Raw genomic sequence first — 24,789 nt, 5'->3', positions numbered from 1 at the left:
TAGCCACTTCGATGCAACACACAGAGAGGTCTCAGTTGTGGTGTCAGGGGAGAGGTGGCCCAGAATCCTACCTGCTGGGGCACCACCCTGAAACCCCGGGGGCTCCCTAAGGTCCTGGTCTGACATGGTCATGGGACAGCTGCCTCCCAGTCCCCATGTAGGCGGGCCCAGTTTAGAAATCCAGGGGCAAAGCAGGTGTGAGGATACAACTTTTGTAATACATCAGCAGAACTTGGATTTTTGTTTTTAGAAATGGATGAATAGGACATGTAAAGAAAAGGGCAAATTAATTCGTCTTTTAAATGATCTTCTCCCCTGACAAGACCCAGAGAGGGACAAGGAAACTGAAATTTCCCTAAAGTCAGCAGTTTCTGAGTTGGCCCACACAGAGCTTGGCACTGAGAGGGTGTGATGCCATCCTGAGAGCACAGAAATGAAGGCAGGGCAGTATGCATTGGCCGCAGAGGGGAAGAGGACCCTTCTACCATGCGAGGTCCATCCTCGCTGCAAAAGCCTTTCTCTGTGATTAAGATACATGCTGGAGGCAATACTGGCAACATTTCTTAAGTGTAAATGAAGTCTCTCTTTTTCTTTTCTTAATTACTAGAAAAACTACCAGTGAAAATGATGTTCCACTGATTACTTTGGCTTTCAGATTCACCAACAGGACACAGCAGGCTAATTGGGGCTGCGGAGACTGCCCAGCCACGGAGCTGGAGCCTGGGCCCGAGAGCATCCAACAAGCAGATGCTATCAAATTATTTTCTATCCCCATTGTGAAACCCCAATTGGAAATTTCACAAATGGGAACTCGTTTCCTTGCCAACCTCAGAAGCACCTAAAAAGCTCCCCACAATCGCAGGCCCAGAGGCAATTACAGCCTCGCCCAGCAGGCTTAGAATATGCATGTAAGTGGATTTCAGAAAGTTAGCAATGTGCCCAGTAACGGCTGCATCGTGGGCTGTCGATTTCACAGTCCTGCAGCCTGCAGAAAGGGCTTCTAACGTGTTCTTCCAAGACAAAGCATGGCTCCAAGGAGGATGAATCTTGATGCGAACCCAAGCTCCTTCAGGAGGCCGTCTGGCATCTTACAGTCACGACAGGTTGCCACTCCTCTTCCCAGCCTCTTCTGCACCCATCCCAGTCCCTGTACCTCACAGTGACATTGACTGTGCCCACGTTTCTGCGAAGATTCCTTATTTTCCTGCTGAACTCTCACCTATCCTAGAAAGCTCAAGTTTCAAGCTTCTTAAGGACTGTCTCCTATGCTGAAAATGTGCCAGTATATCATCTTTCCTCTTGGGGAAGAGACCCAAATCTCCATGGCCCGAAAGATAGTGTGATCAGGGTCCCGCTTACACGACAAGGGTCACGTTCCAATACTCGTCTTCTGACTGGCTATTCTCCCGCCTCACTGACCTTCCCTCTGACCTGCAGATGGACCTGGCTGAGCAGGGTCCATGTGGGAGGGTCCATCCTGAGGAAGGGAAGAAACATCTGTGCACACAAGGACCCACAGGAGGCTGGAATCACGGAAGCCAGAGCATACCCAATCTGCATACTGTCTGCCATGGGGGGCTCAAGTGCAAGGAGCAAAGAAGGGATGGAGGAGGGGACCAGCAGGTGTTTTCCAATGGATAGATACATTTATTCCAGTGAAACATGCTAAACATGCCTCGTTTAACTATCACCTTTTCCTTACAAGGACAAGGGAGGTTTTATAGATGAGAGAGTAGTTGCTCTGGGAAGCTGCAGATTCTGCTGGGTCCATATAGCTAGGATGTGGCAGGATGCGGGTTTGACTCACATTCCAAATTTTCTGACTCTAAAACTTAAACCCTTTTTCTTTGTTCTGTGGAGGGCCACTTAAGGAAGTGGGCAGCCAGGGATTAGCAAGGGGAATGCAGGGTGGCTGTGGGTTTTTGATTCCAGAGTGGACAGATGTGTCAGAAGTTTTCCACATCAGCTCCTGTGTTTTCCCAAACACATAGTTCCATCAACAAAATGATCAACCAGCCACAATGAGGAGAACACAGGCTCTAAAGACTTGGGGTCAGGCAGGTTTGGCTGGGTGACCTCGGGTCAGCTCCTTCACCTCTGAAAGACTCACGTTCTTTATCTACAAGCTGGGACTCCTGGCTCTTCCTCACAGGACTATAAATACCCAGGTATGTGAAGGGCCTCCTCGCAGCCCTGGCTCTTAAAGTGTGTGTGTGTGTGTGTGTGTGTCTGTGTGTGTGTGTGTGTGTGTGTGTGTGTGTGTGTGTGTAGGGGATGGTGGTTGTGGTGGGAGCAAATATTTCTTCCTATTGGTGTACAGGTCTCCAGATGGAGTGGAGTCGCATCTGGTCCTGAGGAAGAGGGCCATCTATGCCTCTCAGCCTGAGGGAGAAGTCAGCAGGAATCACTCAGAGAATCTGGACACTGAGCCTGGAGCCCACAGTAGGGGGAGATTGAGGTTGCCTCATTTAGGGAAGGGTGGTTGTATTTTTTATGTGGGAAGGACAGTCAAATATCTGTGACTAAGCGGATAGGCCATGGTGCTTATCAGTATTGTTCATAAAATAGTTTTTTTTTTTTTTCCTTCCAGACACATTGTATATTTTTACTTTCCTTCTTTCCTGGAGTTAGGTGTGGACGTCTGAATTGCTTAGGCCAATAAAATGAAAGTGAAAATGATCAGTGTCACTGGTGGATGAAAGCTGTAAGAGCTCATGCGTCATTCATCATGTTTTCGTTTTTCTCTTTCTCAGTATGAAGCAACAGGGCTGCTCTGTCTGCTTGGGTCTCGGACTGAAGGAAAAGAGAAGAGCCCTTAAGGATCTGCAGTGAATACAGACTGAACTATCTTAAGTACCTGAGAACTGGGGCTTGATTGTCACTGCAGCACAACTTAGCCTATGCTAACTGATTCAAAGAGGTCATCTTAATTCTTTATAAAAGTACTTTTTATTTTGGTGGGACTGTTTTCCCGCCCAGAAGACATGCAACTGGGCAACAGTGCCTATAACTGGCCTTGTAGAGGTGGGGGCAGGTTTCCATTGCAGGCTGGAGGGACAGGGATCTGAGTGTGGTCTCTGAGGGCCTCTAAAGGAGGAGTCATGGTGAGGTTCATAATGAGGCAGTCACTGGATGGGTGGCATCCAGGCCATGTCCCAGAATGTCCACAGGCTGGCTGTGCTGTCCAGCAGGGGCACTGAGCCATAGGAGAGAGCCAGCACTCTGGCCCGACTGTGTTCAGTGACTAATGATTCCAGTGCCATCTCTGGATCAGTGGCTTGCTACACTCATTAGTTTCATGAACTCTCACCAGATGACAGTTTCCCTTTTCTGAATTCCTGGGGAATTCTGCAGTACTGATAAAGTTCTTATCAAGTTCTATTGACATGTCCAATGAACTTCTTAGTATCATGTGACCTATGTCAGATGTTGAGTCGGTTACCATGAGGTTGGGTCATCTCGGAGTAGTAATCTGTGTATTTGGGGAGCATTTTTCTTCCCCTCTGTGATTGCATTGGTATTTCAAAGTGCCCTACTTTTTTAAATTTTTTTAAAAGATTTTATTTATGTATTTGAGAGAGGAAGATTGAGCATAAGCTGGGGGAAAGGGGTGGAGGGAGGGGGAGAAGCAGGCTCCCTGCTGAGCAGGGAACCTGATGTGGGACTTGATCCCAGGATCCTGGGATCATGACCTAAGCTGAGGGCAGAAGCTTAACTAACTGAGCCACCCAGACACCTAGCACCCTACCTTTTAAGGGAGCAAAAACAAAGTCTCCAACAGAACTGAGTGAAAGGCAGAAAGGTTAAATGTATGTTCAAAGAGCTGGTTTTCCTGGTTGCAAAGGGTAGATTAGCCTTCTAGTTTGGGGATTGGAGGAGAGGCAGCAGCAAAGAAACTGAGGAGGGAGCAGAGAGCTTCTAGTGGAAAGGCAGTAAGAACCCTCTGCCCTTAGTGAGTGGGGAAGGGGCTCAGAGCTGAGCTGAACTTGACAGAGGCCTCCCCAAACCACCCCCCACAGCCCTCCATATTTGTAAACTCCCAGAGCAGAGGACTGGGGGCTTGGACGACTTGTGTGGGGATAGAGGGGGATTTTTGGCTATGGATTAACACTCAACAGAATCAAATAGCAATTTTAATATGGGATTCTACATTCAGCCTTTTCTCTGCACAGCCCCAGTCTGAAATCAGAGAAGGTTCCAGAACAGTAAAAGGCACCAGCAATTTAGAGGCAATCATGAAACTGTTCGTGTTGATCTAAAATCAAAATCTGGTCCCAGGGGCTTCATTGTTACACAAGTTTAGTGTCTGGATTAATCCTTATTTTTATAGGTCCCGTTTTATTAGTAAGGGGTAGTAAATTTTCTAGGCTAATTCTCACATCACTTGCTTTTTTCCTTCTCTCTCTCAGTACCTTTCATGGATTGTACACAGATGGGCCAAGGAGAAGGGCTTGACGCAGTTACCTTGCCAACAAGCGCCGACTGTAAGTTGCATGGCTATGTGAGATGGATGAATGGGCCAATCGTTGGTCACCAGATAGGGTTCATATGTTGCTCCATCCATGTACAAGGTAACTATGGGAAACTCCACATTGATGACGTAGTAATGCCATTCTTTATCACATATCTAATGAAAAGAAAGAGAACCAACACTTAAAATTGAATATACAATAAAACATCAAACAGGCTTTTATTCTAATTATGAAAGGGAGAGAAGACATTTTTGGGTCAAAATTTTTTATTGCAAAAAACTCAATGCACATAATAGTTGCTGTAACTGAGGTTAGAAAAGCTCACATCAAACTTGATGGGGCAAACCATGGGGTAGAGGAATACCAGAGAGTCCAATCATCAGACAAGTATTTGAGTATGGGCATCTTGGTCACATAATTAGCAGCTGTTGAATCTGACAAGGTCTTGGTGGACAGGGTGGGTGACAGCTTAAATTTTCTTTGCATAAAATTTTTCTTAGTTCTTTAGTAGAGAAAAAAGTTAAAATGAAATTATTTTCCTAAACTTGGGAATAGGGGAGGCTAGAAAAAGAAAGATACTAGATTAAAAGTAGAAATGAAGGTGGGAATAGAGAAAGGAAGGAGGAAGGGAAAGAGAAAAATGAAAATGGAAGAGAATTAGGGGCTAGAAAGGAGCAAGAGAGAAGGCAAAGAACAGGGGACAAGGAAGGAGGATGGAATGCAGAAGAGTAGGAACTCCTGATTCCTTTGTCTCTAGGAGCAACCAAGGAGTAACCTCATGGCCCCTTCAACTTGAGCAAAATACATTCTGAGAAAGACGGTCTTCCTGAGGAGACTCACATACATCCTGCTTTGGAGGATGTGGGGAGACAGAGAAGGACCATAAATGGTCCTCCTCATCTGGACAGGTGCAGAACATTCTCACACTTATTGCCTCTCCCAACTTTTGTGCCCAAGATTCCTGGTCTTAGGGCTGGAAGCCAAAACCCAACTTTAATGGATGGGTAGGGACACTGGGGGCTAGAATGGAGTCATAACCCCTGACCTCAAGGAGCTGAACTCCCACAGCATGGTCCAAATGGAAAATGGAAACCAAGACAAAAGAGAAACCAAGTGGGCCTTGGGAAGGGAGACAGGAAGGTGGTCATGTTGGAGAATGGTGCCCCTTCTCTAAGTCCTTAAGCCAGTGCCTTGGGAGTCATGTTCGACATTCTCCACACCCCCCTCTCCCTCAAATCCCTCTGCACCTTGTGGAGTCCACCTCTGAAATGTCTCTCATCTGCATCCTTGTCTCCATTGCCCCCACCATCTTTGTCAGTGGAGACAGATGAGTTCTGTATGAAGGTGACCCTCAGGTGAGGGTATCAGAGCCCTCCCTACATCCCATTCTGGATTAAATGTGCTGTTTCTCATGAATAGATAACACCAACAGGGATGCTAAATGATCTTTTCCTTTTCATTTTGGAATAGGAATTTTTTCCTTAATGTTCTTTTTATATTGTCCTGTCTCATGTCTCAGAAAATTGCTCTTTTTGAAGCCCATTAGCCTGATAAAGCTTGATGAATATTTTAGGGGCCCCTGGAAGGTAATCAGGTGGTGTCAAGCAAGTATTTCCCAAATCCTTTTACACCTCCTTGCACATACAGCTCAGTACCTGTTTCTGAGGTCCTAACCAAGTTTATATCCCTCTGGCTACATGCCTGAGGCCAGATGTTGGCCTGGGGGCAGGCTCTTAGGCTGACCCAGTGTTGTGCGATGGTACAAAGGAAGCCCTGGAGACAAAGTCTAGGGGTAGTAAAAGAGTGGGGAACTAAGAAGGAGGCATCAAATCCAAGCAGGCCCATCCAATGCACCTTGGACTTGACGTCTGCAATCAAGAATACGCAGACAGCATATTTCAGAACCTGGAAGATGGCTCACATCCTGGGGAGGGTCTCTGAGGCATAGAGATATCTCTGCCCAGTCCCAGGGTGGGCTAGGAACAGGTGGTAGTGCCATGGCCTGACTGCACCCCATGCCCTTTCTAATGTAGCAGAACACGACAGTCAACCAGGCAACCCTGGGCGGCTCCCCTGTCCTGGCCTCCACAGCCCTCTCTCTGCAGCTCTCCTCTCGGGCATGACTGCCATCTTGAATCTGTATGCTGGCTGACTCTCCAGCACTCCACACCTGCTGACTCTGGGCAGAGATTGAACCTGTGGCTCACTTCCTCTCATGACACTTACGACATTTTTATAGGGCAATTCAAAAAAGTTCAAGGAAGAAATAAAATCATTCCATGACTAATAGTAGCTATGGCCCCTCTCAACATGTCAATCTTTTCCTAGGTGTGCCCCCACCCAGGTTTTCTGAAATGTGCTTCATGAGTAGCAGCCCCCAGGATGCCCTGCATAAAAACAGTGACCCTATATATAGAGCCTAGCTTTTTTTTTTTTTAATTTCCCATTTCATTTGCATATCCAGGCTTCCAGTAGCCTCAAAGTTTATGCCTGTAATAACTTCCCAACCTTGTTGGAAAATGGAACTTTTCTGTTATAGCATTCCTATAAGCATCCTGTGAAAAACTGTGGGGGAAGGTCAATTTGGACCATACTGGGTCTACAATTTAAAAGTTTGCTTGATTCACTTAATGTCAACATTAAAATGCCTTTACCAACTTCAGTTTTGGTGGCTATATAGTAATGGCTATACTAAATTATATTTAAATATTCCCTTATTATCAGGTATTAATTATGTAACAACAATATAAAAGATACTATAACATAATACTATATTTCTTTATGCATAAATATTTGTCTGCATTTCTGATTATATCCTTGGGAAAGATTCATGGTAGTAGAATTATTGGGCCAAAGGTTGAAGGTATTTTTTTTTTAAGATTTTATTTATTTGACAGAAAGGTAAAACCAGGGAGCCCAAGTGGAGAGAATGGAAGAGGGAGAGGAAAAGCAGGCACCCCGCTAAGCAGGGAGCCTGATGTAGGGCATGGTCCCAGGATCCCAGGATCATGACCTGACCCAAAGGCAGCCGCTTAACCATCTGAACCACCCAGGTGCCCAGGTTGAAGGTATTTTGAAGGCTATTGACACACACTGCTAGGTTTATTTGTTTGTTTCCTGTAAAAATTTGTGCCTATTTATTCTCTTGCCTACAGACTGTAAGAGTGCTTGTGAGTTGTACCCTTACCGCATTATTAACAAAATATATACTCCTGGCAATTTGAAAGGGGATACGTTATATCTCCTTTTAATATGGTTCATAAAGATGGCAAGATTTATATTCTCCAGGGTCAAAAGGGAGGGCTTCTGGGAGGGGAGCAGCCTGAGCGAGAACTCCCAGGCAGGAACACTAGGGAGCTTCCTCGGGTAGCTCCCGCTTGGGCATCTCAAGAGGCTTTAAGCTCAGAATAGGCTTACGCCTGCAGACTTCCCGCACCAGGTAATCTATGAAGGCAGCTAAGGGAAATGCCTAGTTAGGGTTTCACTAATGTGGATCTATGATGGGGAAGAGACCCACATTAGCCCTCTGCCAGAATTGGAGGGACAAACTGTAATTGAAAAATGATCAAGCCAGGAGGCTGCAAAAATAAATGTGTCAGTGCAATGGCTCAACCATGAAAGAAGGAAATTAGGCAATGTGACCTTTCCGGGGTGGGGGCGAGGTAGAGAGAAGAACTTTAATTCCTGCCTGTTCATGAATCACTGGCGGACAAAGCTGGCACCAAGCATGTCCAGTGCCATCCTCTGAGGCGATGGCCAGGGCCTCCACTGGGTCAGACACACCCTTCTCCCTGAACACCTGCAGCTGTTCCCAGGGTGGGTGGCTGCAGCTGCTGTTCAGCCAGCAACTGACCAGAGACCTGTGACCCAGGGACATGTGTTTAGCAGGGACAATGCCAAACGGGGCCTGAGTGGGGAGGATGCTGGCACTCCAGGGTAAGTCAGGGGCCATGGAAGCCTCCCATGAGAGGGGAGGCAGAAATCAGGCTGCTAACTGGTTGGTGGTCCAAATAGCCTTTACAGTGTCAGTCCCTCCTGGGTGGGAGGGAAATCTATCTCAGGTTGGATAGCTCCATTCAAAATACTGGATTTCCTAGAAAAAGAGCTCTGAACTTGCAGTGTGGCCCCTTTAAAGGATATCTACTCTGAGAGTTAGGAAGGAGGAGAGACACAGAGCGGGAGGGGTCAGGCGAGGCTGGGAAAGGTGAGGCCTGGAGACAAGGCGCAGGGACAGATTTGGAAGTGAGGTGGCAGGCGGTATGGGGTGTGGGACAAGGGGAGGAGGATGGTAGTCATGAGGACAATCAATCCTGGACCGTGCTTCCCTATCCCTTAGGCTATGGGATCCTCCCCACAACCCTCTGCAGGATGAGGGCTAGCCCTGTCTCTGGCACCTGTAGAAGATAAAGCAAGAGAAATGACAAGAAATGACGTGGTGTCTGATCTCAAGGAGTGTATGTTGGGAGTTCCACATCATGCGGACCCCACTCAGCTTCCACATTCGGCCTCTTGTGTGTTTGTTTTACGTACAACCAGTGGCTAAGCTCGCACACTCACTGCCACTTCAGGGTCTGGAGCAGACACTTAGCTCCTGAGTGACAGACTTGCATGTCAAATTGCCCCCACGTGGCCCACCTGACATGCTAAGGCACTCAGGCTCACTGTGTCCAGCATGGAGCCCAATACCTCCCCTGCTCCAGCTCCCCCCTTACCCCTGGCCCTGTGCAGTGTCCCTGCCTCAGCAAATGCTCCTCATCTGACTGTAGATTTGTCCTCAGGCCTCAGGCCAGAACCCTGGGCATGGCTTTAGACTCTCTCCCTCTTTACCCCTGCCCCTCTAGCCAGTGTGCTGCCAAGTCTGGACAACACCCCTCCCCTCCATCCTCATCCCTTAGCCCTAACTCGGACTCAGAATTCCCAAAGTGTACTCGAGGGGGGAGATTGAGGAGGGGTGTTCAGACAGGCCAGGGCAAGATGGAAAGCACCCGAGCCAGGGGAGAAGCCCATCTGCAGCAGGGAGACTGTGAGAAAGCTCTGGCATGAGTGTGGGTGGGGCCGAGCTGGCAGCCTGCTAGTGACCAGCTCTGCTGGGGCCAGCCACAGAGACCAGCGAAGGAGGGCTCCCAGGAGGCAGTCCTGCAGGCTGGGCCCATGGTGGGGTGGGCCAGATGGCTCACCTGCCCTAGGAACTTCTGGGTGATCATGTTCTGGACTTCAGGAAAATAAGTGAACCTTTCAAATCCTGAGTCCTTCCCCTGTAAAGTGAGGATGAGGAGAGCACCTATATCATAGGGTTACTGTGTGAACTGAGCTAAAATAAAGTCTATACCATGCTACGCACATATTTTCAACCTGAGCAGATAGGAAAACCCCTTTTCTTTTCCAAATAGACTGAGATGTTGCATAAAATAAAGCAACAAAGATAACAAAATAAAACAGAAATAAAAGAATTAGAAAGAGAAGTCCTTAGGTATAAAAAGCCAATAAAAACCCAAAGCTGCCCCCGAGTGTTGAAAGTGAATGGCTGCTGAGGGGCTGGGACCTACCCTGTCAGCCATGGCTTCAAAGCCACTGGGAGAGAGGAATGGAGAGTCCATCCGCCTCACGGGGACACTAAGGCAAGGGCTCAGACAGAGATAAGGGCTCTGAAACAAGTCACCTCAGAGGCCTTAGACCCCCAAGCCTGCTCTTTGTATGTGCATGGGCTCCAAGTGGACACAGCCCAGGCAGCATAGAAATCTAGAACTCAGAAATGAACTTCACAGTGCATCTGCCAGGGCTTTAGGCCCCCCAAAAAGACACCCTCAAAATCTAGTAACAGAGATAAGCCTGCCTAGGTCTTGGGCAGGACAATTCCTGTGGGCCTTGAGCTCGGAGTTAAAATTTACGAAACAAAGAGGAGGCAATCCTTTGTATGCCAGAGAAAAAGCAGGCAAAACAAATGATCAAAAACCCATGTTTCAGCAACTACAGAAAATGGAGCTATTAGGGAGGAAATAGGGGAAGGCAAGTTTGAAAAAGAATCAAGGGAAAATTCCAGAAATAAAAGACACAGGTATGGAACTAAAAAGAACGAAATCAAGAACACTGACAATGGAATTGGAGAATTGGGTGATAGATGAGATTGGAGGAAAATGAGGATTTGATAAAGCAATGGTATGGATTGTATGGATGATCCCAGGACACATTGCAGCAGAGAGCCTGGCAGACGTGTCGGGGTGAGGCGGGGGGGACAGTAGAGGGGCAGGGCTCCTGAAGACCTCCAGTGCCATGCTGGAGGCCTGTGCTACCTTACTGTGGTGCCTTGCATTCCAGAAAGCCCTTTTTTTACTTTCACGGCCCTCTCTCGTGTTAAATCAGAGGGTGGTAGACACACAGAGCTCCACAGCCCCTGGCCCCAGGACATATTCGAAGGACAGGTCAAACCTGAAAATCTTTTTCTAAAAATGGACAACAACTGAACCAGATGGGTTGAAACCATGCAAATCAGATTTGCGGTGGGAACTCGCAAGGCCCTTTGGCTTCAGGTCACTGTTTTGGAACATTTAGAAAGATGCGGTTTTGGTTAATGCCAAGACCAATCTCATGCCAAAGCAAAGATACCGCTCTTATTTGCAGATCTCTCTACGATCTTCCTAGGAAGGCACCTGTACTTGCGCACTGGCCCAGAGAAAGGCGGGGTGTTTTCTGTGGAAGGTGATGAGGACAGCTCCGAAAGCACCCGCTGGGCCAAAATTGCCAAAAGCAATTGCTGACTCAGGGCAACAGACCACAGGGGAACAGGAACCATGAGAGGTAGCTTGTGTCAAAGAGACCACCCCATTTGCAGTTTGCTTGAGCAACAATTGGGCAAATCCCCAAAACAAGACTGAGAAACTGTCCTTACAGTTTGTGCTCACACCATGTAAATTCTTGTGTGTGTCCAGGATTCAAACTCATCCACAGAGACAGAAAACACACCTACTGTGCACTGAGGACATGGCTGGTACTCGGGAGCAAGCTATGATTTTTTGCTGGGTAATCAGCTTCTTGGACCAGCTGTTTATGCTTTCCCCCTTAAGCCAGGCCTTTAAACAAAGCCAACCAGATCTCCCTTCCCCACCCTGGGAGGACACCCTGGGAAGATCTCTTCACTTCCAGCTCAAACTGATGGTCTCATTTTCATGTATTCAAACTCTACTTCAGTTAGCCCCTCGTGAAAACGAAAGCTACTGTCTCCAGCCTGGGTCTAATCTGCCAATTCTGTAAAGCCCCATGGAGGTTGTAGGGTTGGTAGGTTAATGCAGGAACCGGACACTGGGGCAGCTAATCTGCCCTCAGTGAAGTGGGAATTGTGCATTCTGAGTGCTAGGTCCCTCCCAGGGGTGAGGAAGAGGGGCAGGACCAGCCAGGGGAGATGAGAGCCCTCACGTGCCATCTATCAGGAAAGTGTGACTGCTTCAGGCTTCTTTCCCAACGGCATGATTTGTAAAACAGTCCTGCAGGAGGTATAATGAACAATGGTGTCAGGGTCACGATCGGAGACAGTTCATGCAGTTAAACAGGTTTCTTTTAGCGAGACTCCACAGGGCCATGGTTCTCAAAGTGTGGTTCCTAGACCACCTGTACGGGCCCCAGCTAGGCTTACGGACTGAAGGTTTGTAGCCTCTCCAGATTCCTGTGTTGAAGCTCTAATTCCCAGTGTGATGCCATCTGGGGGTGAGGTTATGGGGAAATAATTAGGTTTTGATGAGGCCATGAGTGTGGCCCCCCCCTGCTGGGATTAGTGTCCTTATTTATTTTTTTAAAGGTTTATTGGGAGGGGAGGGATACAGGGAGAGGGAGAGAATCTCAAGCAGACTCCACACTGAGCAGTCTGATGTGGGGCTGGATCTCACAACCACAAGATCATGACCTGAGCTGAAATCAGGAGTCGGACGCATAACCGGCTGAGCCACCCAGGCACTCTGGGATTAATGTCCCAGTGAACATGAAAACCAGAGACCCTCTTTTCTCTATCATGTGAGGACACAAAGAGAAGGTGACCATCTACAAGTCAGGAAGTGGGTTTTCACCAAGAGCCGAATCTGCTGGCACCTTGATCTTGGACTTCCCAGTCTCCAAACTGTGAGAAATAAACATCTATTGTTCAAACTACCAAATCTATGGCATTTTGTTATGGTAGCCTGAGCTAAGACACCTAGGAACCTGTCAGAAATGCAGATTCTCAGGCCCTACCCCAGCCGCACTGAACAGAGAGACTCTGCAGGTAGGGCCCAGCAGTGTTTTTCTAAGAGGCCCTCCGTGTGTTCAGACAGGTCAAGTTTGAGAAACTTTGCCTCAGAGAATATGCTAATGTGGACAATAGAACAGTTTACCATATCCATTGACCTCCTTTGTTTTCCCTTTAGGTACCTAAGAACATCACCTGAAACAAAAAAATCTCAGAAGACACATGCTGTGAAATTCATTCCGTTTGTGGAACACAGGCTGAACACGTGTTAACCATGTACGCACTCTATCCTGGACGCTTTCCTGGCCCTGGCAATGTGACCGAGAACAAGGCAGGAAGATTTCTGCCAGTCCCTTCCCACTTCCCAGCGCTTGCACTAGTCTCTCCCCTCCCCAGCCCCTGATGAGGCTTCCCCGCTTCTGTTTACAGGTTCCCCAGAGCTTTCCTCTTGAGCATGAGGATTCCCTCGCCCCAACAGCAAAAGGCTTCTCTTAAGCCTGCCAAGCTTTCTTCCTCCTCCTCAGTTTTTGCTTCTAGGATGTGCCATAGAATTCATCTGGGGATGTCTTCCTCATGCATTTACCGAACAGCTGACATCTGTCAGGGCCCCAGGGCGCAGATTGGAGCTGCCTAGGCGGGCCATGAAGCACAAGTCTTTTTGTTTTGTTTTGTTTAAAAGACTTTTTTTTTTTAATAAACATATTATTAGCCCCAGGGATATAGGTACCCTCCCCAATGTCCATAACCCCACCACCCTCTCCCTCCCCTCCTCCCCCTGGCAACTCTCAGTTTGTTTTGTGAGATTAAGAGTCTCTTATGGTTTGTCTCCCTCCCGATCCCATCTTGTTCCATTTATTCTTTTCTTACCCCCAAATGGAAGCATGAGTCTTAAATCTGACTATTAGGAAAAAGACCATTTTCCTCAGGTGTTCTTTCCCTGATTACAATCAATTGCACAAAGACAAAGCAGATCGCTTGCCTGGAGAAAGGAATGGTCTCGAAAGCAAGATGCTTTAGTTTGGGGCTGAGGTGGGTGCAGGCCCCTCTGACAGAATACTGAGCCTCTCAGGGTACAGAGTGAAGGGCACAACAACCACCCCAGCATGGGCTCTTGCAGACCCACCCACTGACTGAATGAATGCACGGTCACAGTAAAAGCCAGTGACACTGGACAGAGATGCTCCAGAAAAGGGGGACATGGGGACCCAGCTCAGGAAGCTGGAGCCTGGTTTTGGGGATAAGGCCAAATCTGGATCAAATACTTAGAAATCTGAAGCTCTGAGCATGGCAGTCCAAGAGAAAGGGGTAAGCAGGTCCAGCACACATCAGGGTTCTAGACAGAAAATGAGGCTGAGGAAGGAGGGTGAAGATCATCAGATACAGGTGGGTCTAGAGAAGACTGACTAGGGAAGGGCCCATGCATGTTGTGAAGGCCTCCTCATCAGCCTCTGGCTATTCTGGGGGTATCAGCATCTCCATGCATTCCCACTCAGAGACAGTGGCTTTGAAGTGATCAGCTCAGAGGAAACTTCAGCTATAGCCTCTTACCTGGACAGGGATCTGGGGCAATTTTCTTAAACTTTCTTAAACTTGGTGGTCAATTTCTTCATCTGTAAAATGGGTAAAACCTCTTTGTTGCAGGAAGCTTTGATTGTTTATTCAATGGATATTTATTGGTAGTGACTATAGGTCAGAGATTATTTTAGGTGTTGAGTATAGAAAGTGGGCAAAACCAGTAGCAGCTCCTTCCCTAAGGGAGTAGCTGAAAAATAGAATACACATGCAAATAATGTAATGGTCTGTCTGAAAGATATACCATGCAGGGGGTGGTGCCAGGTGCCATATGATCTCGTTGTTGAGAGATCTGAATTGGTTATGGAGATGAGGAAGTGAAGGTGAAGGAAAGGAGGCAGAAGAATGGGCCTATGGGGATAAGAATGGTCAAGGGGGAGGGAACAGCCCAGACGATAGCCCTGAGGCTCGAGCACAGTGCGGGAAGGGAGAGCTTGTGATCTGGAGGGCAGGGGACTTGGCAGAGCAGGTGTTAGGGAAGGGTCAGTCTCTGCCCCTGCCTTCAGCCCTGCTTCCCCCAGCACCCCTTATTAAGTCAACCCCAAACCCCCTGCCTCCAGATTCATTTTCCTGTCTCCTCAGACTGGGCTCTGCCCTCCTCCAAACCTGTGGGGGTGGTACCCACTTTCCACAAAGTACTCCCTGCTCAGCCTGACCCTAGAGAGGGGCCCTACTGCAGTTCAGTGTTGGGGCTCTAGCACAAGGCGTCCAGAGTTCATAGTCTGATCTGACTACTTCCTGACTATGTGATCTCAGGCAACTCACATTCCCTCTCTCTGCCTCAGTTCCTTCATCTAAAAGATTGAAATAACAACAGTAACTAACTCACTGGGTTGTCCCAAATCCCACACAACACTCGACGCACATCTGTAATTTCACATTTGTTAGTAGTCATATTAAAAAACTAAAAAGAAAGGTGAAATTATCTTTAAGAGTACAGCAACTTCTTTCAAGATATGTCTCCAAAGGCAAAGGAAACAAAAGCGAAAATGAACTTTTGGGACTTCATCAAGATCAAAAATTTCTGCACAGCAAAGGAAACAGTCAACAAAACAAAGAGGCAACCCACGGAATGGAAGAAGATATTTGCAAATGACAGTACAGACAAAAGGTTGATATCCAGGATCTATAAAGAACTCCTCAAACTCAACACACACTAAACAGACAATCATATAAAAAAATGGGCAGAAGATATGAACAGACACTTCTCCAATGAAGACATACAAATGGCTATCAGACACATGAAAAAATGTTCATCATCACTAGCCATCAGGGAGATTCAAATTAAAACCACATTGAGATACCAACTTACACCAGTTAGAATGGCCAAAATTAGACAGGAAACAACATGTGTTGGAGACAATGTGGAGAAAGGGGAACCCTCTTACACTGTTGGTGGGAATGCAAGTTGGTGCAGCCCCTTTGGAGAACAGTGTGGAGATTCCTCAAGAAATTAAAAATAGAGCTTCCCTATGACCCTGCAATTGCATTACTGGGTATTTACCCCAAAAATACAGATGTAGTGAAAAGAAGGGCCATCTGTACCCCAATGTTTATAGCAGCAATGGCCACGGTCGCCAAACTGTAGAAAGAACCAAGATACCCTTCAACGGACGAATGGATAAGGAAGATGTGGTCCATCTACACTATGGAGTATTATGCCTCCATCAGAAGGGATGAATACCCAACTTTTGTAGCAACATGGACGGGACTGGAAGAGATTATGCTGAGTGAAATAAGTCAAGCAGAGAGAGTCAATTATCATATGGTTTCACTTATTTGTGGAGCATAACAAATAGCATTGAGGACAAGGGGAGATGGAGAGGAGAAGGGAGTTGAGGGAAATTGGAGGGGGAAGTGAATCATGAAAGACTATGGACTCTGAAAACAATCTGAGGGTTTTGAAGGGGCTGGGGGTGTGAGGTTGGGGGAACCAGGTGGTGGGTATTAGAAAGGGCACGGATTGCATGGAGCACTGGGTGTGGTGCAAAAACAATGAATACTGTTACGCTGAAAAGAAATAAAAAATTTAAAAAAAAAAAAGAATATACTCTAACTGAATATATCCATGTATCATTCAACATGCAATCCATCTCAAAAATTAAGATATTTTATTCATGTTTATGTTTATATATTTTATCTCTATTTCTTGTTAAGTCTTTGCAATAAATTGCATGTGTGTATGACAGAACACCTTGGTTGCAACTGGCCAGATTCCGACCTCTCAACAAACACACAGGGCTCATGGCTATCCTGCCAGTCAGGCCAGCCCCTGACTCTGAGATCCCTGAGGCCAGGGCCTTGTCTGTACTCCAGGTTCTCCATAAAAGCAGATTGCACACATAAAAGCAAGGTAGGACAGCAGTCGTGCTCTGCCAAGCTCTACCTGCTCTCCCTTGGCCTCTTCCTCTGTTACTGGGCACACAGCCCTCCTGCCATGGTGGGGATCAAATCCTGAGGACCAAGTGCCAAATGACCTTTCCGAAGTGAGGGTGAGAGGAACACTTACAGGACCTGGAGCCCCAGACGGCAGTGTGAAGTGAGGAGGGCCGTGTGAAGAAAGAGACATGGGGTGGTGAGGATTCTCATTGGGTCAAGGAGGACAGGTCCTACCCTAGGAGCCTTTGGCCTTCCACCATAGATGAGGGGAAGGAGGAATGGGCAGAAGGAGTGTGACTTCTTCCAGTACAGCTCTCTCAATTTCCTAGGATGTTGGTGGGAGGAGCAAGGATTGGCAGAGGAATGAAAGGAGGGAATATTTCGGTACAAAATGTTTCTTTCTGTGCTTAATTTCTTTTCTTAGTCCTTCTTAGACAAATAAACAGCTGTGAGCAGTCACACACCACTCTTTTCCCCCTCAGGAAGGCCGACATTAGTGGGAAGTTGCAGAAGGGTAGGTGGGGGGTTGTCTGCTGGGGCCTTGAGCCAGCCTGTGGGGCTCAGAGAGTTTCAGGGGCTCACTGGAGACACACAGTTTGCCAGTGGTGGGGCTGGAGCCCAGAACTCCTGTTTCTTGTTCTCAGGCCTGAGCACCAAGAGAAAGTTATCTCTTGGTGAAGAGGAGAACACATCATCTGCTCTTTGAGGAGGACCCCAGTATATTAAACAAACAGGTTACTGAGAGGCAGTTAACTATTCGGTAATGTATTTGCAGAAAATTAATTTTTCATTCTGCCACTCAGAATATTGAGGCTGGCTGTTCATAAATACACAGTCTGACTCCTCCTTGCAAGTTTAAATAAAAAAAAAAAAAGAGGATTCTCTCAGTGGATATCTTTAGAGAAACATAATTATCATTTAGTTGACATATCTCGTATCTCAGTGTGGGTGGATAAACGTCCCCTGAATAATTCAAATAATAAATTCTGCCCCCTTGGAAAATTGTGTTGCTCCTGAATGGCATTGGTTAAAGTGTTTCCATATGGGAAGACAGGGCAAGCAGCAGCCGGCGAGCACAACCACCATCTCAGAGCTCCCCGGACCCCCTTCAGGTCCCGGCTCCAAAAACCAGCCACAGCCTCCTGCCCGCAGGACCTGCCTCACCTCCAACCCTGCGCCTGCCAGGCCTGTCTGTTAGCTGTTCCCAGGGGGCAGCTGAGGGGTCTGTGCATCTCACACGGAGCTGCTGACACATCCCCCTCCACCACCAGGGCCTCTTGTGCTGATCCTATTTTGGAGGAATTCGCAGTGCCTGAGTGTAATGAAAGGCCATGGTCATGGCCCCAGAAGAGAGCCATTCCCCCCCACATGTGGGTCCCCTGGTCCTGTTGTGGGGACAGGCCTATCTGCATCACACAGGGGCCTCAGGCGATTAGGTGCCTCTGCTTGGAATTCCACAGCCAAGACATTGGGCACATCTGGGAAGTACAGGTCAGCCCATGGAGTCTGGGGGAGCTTGGAGAACTCTTGAGGGAACAGTTACAGTATGACATGCATTACGGCCTCTGGGTTCTTCAGACCCGTGTATATGAATATTTGCCAAGTGGGGTTTTCACACCTGAGTTTTGGTCTCATACAAAGATTTGGGAACAGTTTGAAATCCAGAAGCCCCCTCCCCAAAAAACAAAAAGCCATTCAAAGAAACACAAAAACCCAGCCAGCACCAACATTCCCTTGCTTTGGAGGGAAGGTGGGGTGGTCTGACCAGCTCCCCGTGAGGATTAATGACTCAGCGTGGATTTCCAAATGCTGACTGGGTGCCGAGGATGTGCTGGTTCGAAGCTTCAGTCTGACTGTGGACGTCCGAGAATGTAAATGGGCCTCCATCCCTGAGACAAGTGTGGCTCACTCATCCTGGCTCCCATCTGAGTACCCTGTGCAGGGACCAGGTTTTACAGGGTCTTTGAAGGAGGCTGGGAAGGCCTACATCCATGACCCTGCTTGCGTTGGTCTTTGTATTAGTTTGCTGGGGCTGCGGTGCCGGGTGACTAAAGACAATGGGAACGTGTGGCCCTCATGGTTCTGCAGACTGGAAGCCTGAAATCACGTGTTGGAAGGTAGGCCCTTCGGCGGGTTCTGAGGGGAAATCTGTTCCAGGCCTCTCTCCTAGCTTCTGGTAGCCCCAGGTGTTCCTCGGCTTGTGGATGCAGCCCTTCAATCCCACCTTCATGTGGCCCTTTCCCTGCGTGTCTGTGTTTTCTCATGGCCATCTTCGTATCTGGACACCAGGCGCATTGGAGTAGGGGCCCACCCTACTCCAGTGTGACCTCCCCTTAACTCATTTAATCTGCAACAACCTGATTTGCTAATAAGGTCATATTCTGAGTTATTGTAAGTTAAAGCTTAAATGTCTTTTTTGGAGGGACATGATTCAATCCATCACAGCCTTCACCTGGTCCTGCCATGTTCTCACAGTGCAGGGCTAGGGATATTAAAAGTGTTCAATGGGTGTATGTGGCATTCCAGCATTCAATCCCATTATCCAGAAGCTGCAAAGGAGATGCCTAGAGTCACCACCATTTTTTGGGATGAGGAAGAAAATTCTTCGACATGATAATAATAGTAAACTGCGAGATGTTCTATATATTTGGGAAGTGTTATTTTTAAAAGGAGAATCCCTTGTTAAATAATAATAAGAATAAAAGCCTCACATTAAATGTACTATAAACCATGTTAATTCATCCATCCATTCAATCAATACGCATGGAGCCTGCCATGCACCAGGCACCCTGCTCCATACAGAAGAAGCAGAGATCCCACTCAGGAAACCTGGAGCCTTGGCCAGCCCCAGGCTGGGCCTCCAAGGCTCCTTCTGTAGTAATCCGGCAGAATCAGGCTCAGACTTGAGACCATTTCCAGAGCATTTATTCTAATGTCTGAGTGAGATAATAAGAAATCTATATCTATATATATGTCTTTACCCTTGATTCCTGACCTACAACTCTTGTAAACTGGGTTGTTGAGAGAGTCTTCCGTTCTAACATTTAGTCTTGGCACCAGTTCCTGACACAGCATTCCTAAGACCTTCTCAATTTCCTCAGTGATAGAAGCATCTGACTGCAAGTTCCTAAGTCTTCAGGAAATTCCTGGGTGATGGGAGCATCTTTTGTCCTAATGAAGTGACTCTGGGTAGGATCCTAGATGGGGGTCAGTCATCAGAAAGGTCAAGCCATGATGGGAAGCCTGGAACTTTCAGCCCCAATTGCCATCCTCTGGACAAGGTAGAGGGGCTGGAGATAGGGTTAATAACTCATCATGCTCGTGTGATGAAAGCTGCATAACTATCCCAACATACAGACTTCAGGGAGTCTCTGGATTGGTGAACGCACCCAAGTATGGGAGGGACAACTCTACAGGGACAGAAAAAGGGGGTCCACCTAGACCTCACCTTATGCTCTTCTTCATCAAGCTGATCCTCTGCATCCTTTCTCATATCCTCTGTTATATAACAAAATGATAAATGTAAGTTAGTGTTCGCCTGAGTTCTGCAGGCTGTGCTAATAAATGAGCAGATCCAAGGAGGGCAGGGTCTTTGAAACCTCTGATTTGTAGCCAGGTTGGACAGAAGTGGTGGGTGACCTGGGACCTACTTCTTGCTTAGGGTGGCCTCATGGGTCGGGGGTCCTAAGCTGGAGGGTCTGCATGAACTCCAGCTCAGTGCCAATGTTGAATTGGACTGTTGGACCCAGCAGGTGTCCCAGAGCATTGCTCTCTGTGGGAAAACCCTGCAGCCCTGATAGCAGAAGAATGAAGCATGAAATAGGGAGAGAGAAAAGGAAGAGCTCACGGGGGCGGGGGGGGGGGTCTTCCTTGCTGAGGTTCTAAGGGAGTGTCTGGATTGATGCAGAAAGGCCAAGAACAGCATGCCCTCTAGGTCCTCATGGCTACCCTGCCTCTCCTATGGCTCATCTTGGGGCCTGGATGAAGGAGACCTATCATGATGCCATGAAAACCATGGGTCCCCAGTCCCTGTCTGATGGGGAGCTCTCCCTACAAACTTGCTAGTGGAGCTGAGCCTCCAACAATTCTTTCCCCCTCTCTCCCGAACTCTTATATAAACATCTTTTTTTTTTTTAGGAACTTCCTTAATACGTTGAATTTTCCACAAAATCCTGGGAGACAGCCTCCCTGAAGTCATTCCCACCATGTTGGCAGAAGAATCATCCTCAAGGATGTCTATGTCCTAATTCCCAAAGCCCGTGACCTCATTACCCAGTGTGGCAAGGGACTTTGCAGAAGTGATGAAGTGAAGGATTTGGGGTTGGGGAGTTTTCCAGGGTTATCCAGGTGGGCCCGTGTCACCACAAGTGGGTTTACAAGCGAAGGAGAGACGCAGTGGATGTCAGAGAGGGTGGAGGCAGAGGAGGCAGAGGCTGGGTGGTGGGAGTGCTGACTTTCAAGATGGAGCCCAGGACGATGGGCAGCCTCTTCAGGGGGGAAGGGCAAGGGAACCCGTTCTCCCTAGAGCCTTCCGAAGGAACACAGCCCTCCTACACTTAGCTCCACGAGGCCCATTTCAGACTTCTGATCTCCACAGACTGGAAGGTAAGAACTCTGTGTTGTCTGAAGCTACTAAGTGCACAGTAACACGTGCAGTAATAAGAGAAAAAGATGCACGGGTCTTAGCCCACACTCCTTGCTTCTCCAAACACAGGATTTCCCCACCATTTGCCTTACATGCCATTCCTGCACTGCGCCTCTGCTCTGCCCTCTCCCCTGCTTCTGCTGCTGCTTCCTCCTTTGTCAGTCACTCCCACACTGCCCCTCCCCTCAAATCAGGCACAGAGGGCACCGACCTCTTACTCCCCTCGGTATTTCAAAGACTGTTTCTCATTATCCATCATCTATGACCACTTCCTGACAAATAACCAAAAGTCACCATCTACTTAGATACTAAGAAGGGCTGGGCTGGCCTCACACGGCAAACTGGATACCTAATGAATCCCCCCAAAGCCAGAGTTCCCCGTGGTCTAACTGCTGCTTAGGAAGGCTCCATTCCTGGAAGGCCCAGAGATCCCCCGCGCGGAACCGTGTGATGCACCATGGCGAGCTCAGCCCCTGTCTTCCGTCCACCCCTCGTGCGAACACAGGCCTCTGCCCCTACCCAGCTTGTCCAAGGTGCATGTGTTTGTTACAGGTTTTTCCATTTTGACATGCGAGGCTACCTTGGCCTGAGCTTCCTACTTCCTACTTCCTACTTCCCACGAGCTTCTTAAGCCTGAAAGATGTTCTCTTCAAATTCTTTGAAATGCCTCCCCAGGGAAAGGCCCTCTTAGGAGAAGTCTCCCATTTTAGCCTCCTGAGATCACCACTATCGTGTGGTACCCCAAATTCCCCTTAGTGCCACTCCCTGGACTGGGAAATTTGCACACTGGGAAATTTGTATTCTCCCAATGACTCTTGGAGCTACAACTATTATTTTCTCCAAGTTACAGACAGACAGAGGCTCAGAGAGGTTAAGTGACTCACCCAAGGTCACACAGCAAGTTCGTGTCTAGCGCCTTGCTGAAAAACCTTGCTGATCTGAGCGAGCCATCCGTAAACAGCAGTGGGTGGGAGCAGGAGGTGGTTAGACACTAGGGTCTCAGACCCTGCTCTGACCTTCTGAATTGGAATCCACAGTCTAATGAGATCTCTGGGTGATCTGTGTGTGCATTGAAGTAGGAGAAGCTCTAAATCATTGTATGGTGTAATCACTCAAGAAAGAAAAAATAATCATTTATCAGATGAGAGCTTGAATAGCGCATCTGGGAAGTGTTCCTGCAGGCTGAGTGACGATAGGCTGGGAGACCTTGGGAGAGGAAGACGAGGCCTCTGGAGCATTCCATTTCATCCCTAAGCTGTCAGCTGCCAGAGTGGCCCTCCTCCCTGCCCCTGGCCCTCAGACTCGACAGGGAGGGCTGCTCCTGCTGGTTTGATGGAGGACGGCCACCAGGCATTTGTCCTTGTGTGGTGGCCATAGGGGCTATCGGGACTATTCTCACAGACATCCCTGTCTGGACTGCACCTTCAGTGTCAGCCTGAGGAGGAAGGAGTGGGAATTCAGGCAGGCTAACTTGTATGAGGGGATGAGAGAGAGAACAAAAGCAAGGTCAGGGAGGGGACACATGGATTTGGGGAGGGGGTGCTTGTGCCCCTGACAAGGTGAGTGAAGGGCAGACTCCCTCCAGTCAAGCAGGGTCGGGGTCCTCCCCGTCGCCCCAGCACTCACCTAGAAGTGAGAGGAGGGAGACCGGTACTCAATCACCATCACTGCCTTGAAATCTACCCACTCAGATCTTATTTATTTATTTATACCCACCTCATTCCTCACCAGATTTAGGATTAATATGTATTAATAATAGATACTTAATAACCATCATTAATGGCAACAGCACTGATCATATTCTACTAATGAAATAATACTTTATTATGTTCAAAGTACTCCGCAGAGTCCCTGGGAGGACAGACAGCTGAGTGTTGTATGTGCTCTACAGTGAGAGAAGTGAGGCCTGCAGAAGGAGCATGCCTTCACCAGAGGCAGCTTCTGTGGTAGGAGGCCAGAGCCCTGGTCTCCTGAATTCTAGGTGGCATTGCTTCCTCGGCATTTCCTCCGAGTCACTAAACAAACATGTAAACCAAACCAGCAGCAGCGACACAAGGAGACAGGGAAACGGAAGGACTCCATGAAAATCTGCTTTCTGCTCCTTTCCTTGCTTCTGTTCTTGCTAGGACCCACACCTGCCCTTTACACATGCCTCATAATGCAAACGGCATGTGTCCTCCTCGTAAAGGATGAGGCATTCATGATTTCTTCAGAGTATTCCAACACAACAGAAAACATTTAAGGAAGGGCCAGGCAAGACTGACCAGAAAAAGCCATCCTATGCACACTTCAGACCACTGACGCTAGACATCTTGACGCCAAGGCCCCCCCCACACCAAGGAACAAGGGACTTACGGAGGACACCTGGATGCTGGTCCTTGGGTTGATTGGTCCCTAGATGCCTGAGAGCACACATATAGCAGACCATAATCCTCAGTGGAAACCCCAGACCCTGAGCAAAGACGAGACTCTTTGTTTTTCCTTTTCTGAGTCTTCAGACACCCTGTCTGCACCTGCACTCCCTCTAAACCCTCAGTAAACTCTGATCTCACTTCCTGCAGGCTCATGTTTGACTTCTGCCCTGAGCAAAGCCAAAGACCCTCCACCAGCCTGTATTAATAACGCTAATCAAACGTGGGCAAAGGAGGTAAGACACTACACTCCGATTCAGGAATATTTACCTTGGTGTAACACAATGCACGTTCTAGATTTATGACTGAGCACCCTGCTTGAAAGGTTTACGTTGGTTCCACAGTGGGGCTGTCCACATCTGTTAGAAAGTTTCCCTTTCCCTCACACATATTCTGAACATAGTCCTCATTTTCAAACACACCTTTCTTCTGTGGTCATGCATATGTGCGTAAATTGCTTGGTTTATTTTTTCAATCCCCAGGTATGTTCTGGGTCTTTAAACAGTTACCAGCAAGGTTGGTTTGAGGACCAGCCTCTGATATTCAATGAGGAAAACTGTCTGTTGAATTGAGGGGATATTTATGTCCAGAATCCCCAGGGATCACAAGCTGACTCTGAATTCCTGAACCCCTCCTTGGGGGCCTTTCACCTGAGCCTCCCTGACTCCCAGGAATGCCCTGGTTTGCACACCTTGCTCTCCCCCAGTGGGAACCTCTGTGTTTTCACAGGGGTCTTAGGTATCGGTACCCCATACACAGCAAGAGGCAGGATGCCAGGCACCTGGGGACACCATCAGAGATGCTCAGTGACAAATACTTGGAGTTGGAGGGTTATAACACCAGCTACACTGAGGGCAATTCTGCCAGTGAGCAGAGCTGCCTGCACAAAGACCAACATCTCTACCTCTAAATGCTGCCCCACTCAACCCCGGGCCAAGGAGGGACTCAGCACCCGGGGAGGGGCGGGGAATTATTTCCTGGGTTGCAATTCTTAGGCCTTGATCCCAGAAAAGGAAAGAAAAGAATGTCCAAGCCGAAGGTGTCCTCCCACGTGGTTGGCTGACCATTTAATTACAAGGTCCAATCAAACTAATTACA

General features: G+C 48.0%; 1 protein-coding gene across 1 annotated transcript in view; it reads right to left on the bottom strand.

The window, feature by feature from the left end:
* CLSTN2 (calsyntenin 2) overlaps positions 1–24,789 on the bottom strand; it is a 608,204-nt gene that overhangs the window by 49,298 nt on the left and 534,117 nt on the right. The window contains exon 9 of the mRNA XM_032334718.1: positions 4,465–4,627. Within this exon, the coding sequence (XP_032190609.1) occupies positions 4,465–4,627 (163 nt within the window). The remainder of the gene's footprint in view (positions 1–4,464; positions 4,628–24,789) is intronic.

Source organism: Mustela erminea, chromosome 1 (genome assembly GCF_009829155.1).
Source record: "Mustela erminea isolate mMusErm1 chromosome 1, mMusErm1.Pri, whole genome shotgun sequence".
Classification (NCBI taxonomy): Eukaryota; Metazoa; Chordata; class Mammalia; order Carnivora; family Mustelidae; genus Mustela; species Mustela erminea.
This window is presented reverse-complemented; position numbering and strand designations above follow the sequence as displayed.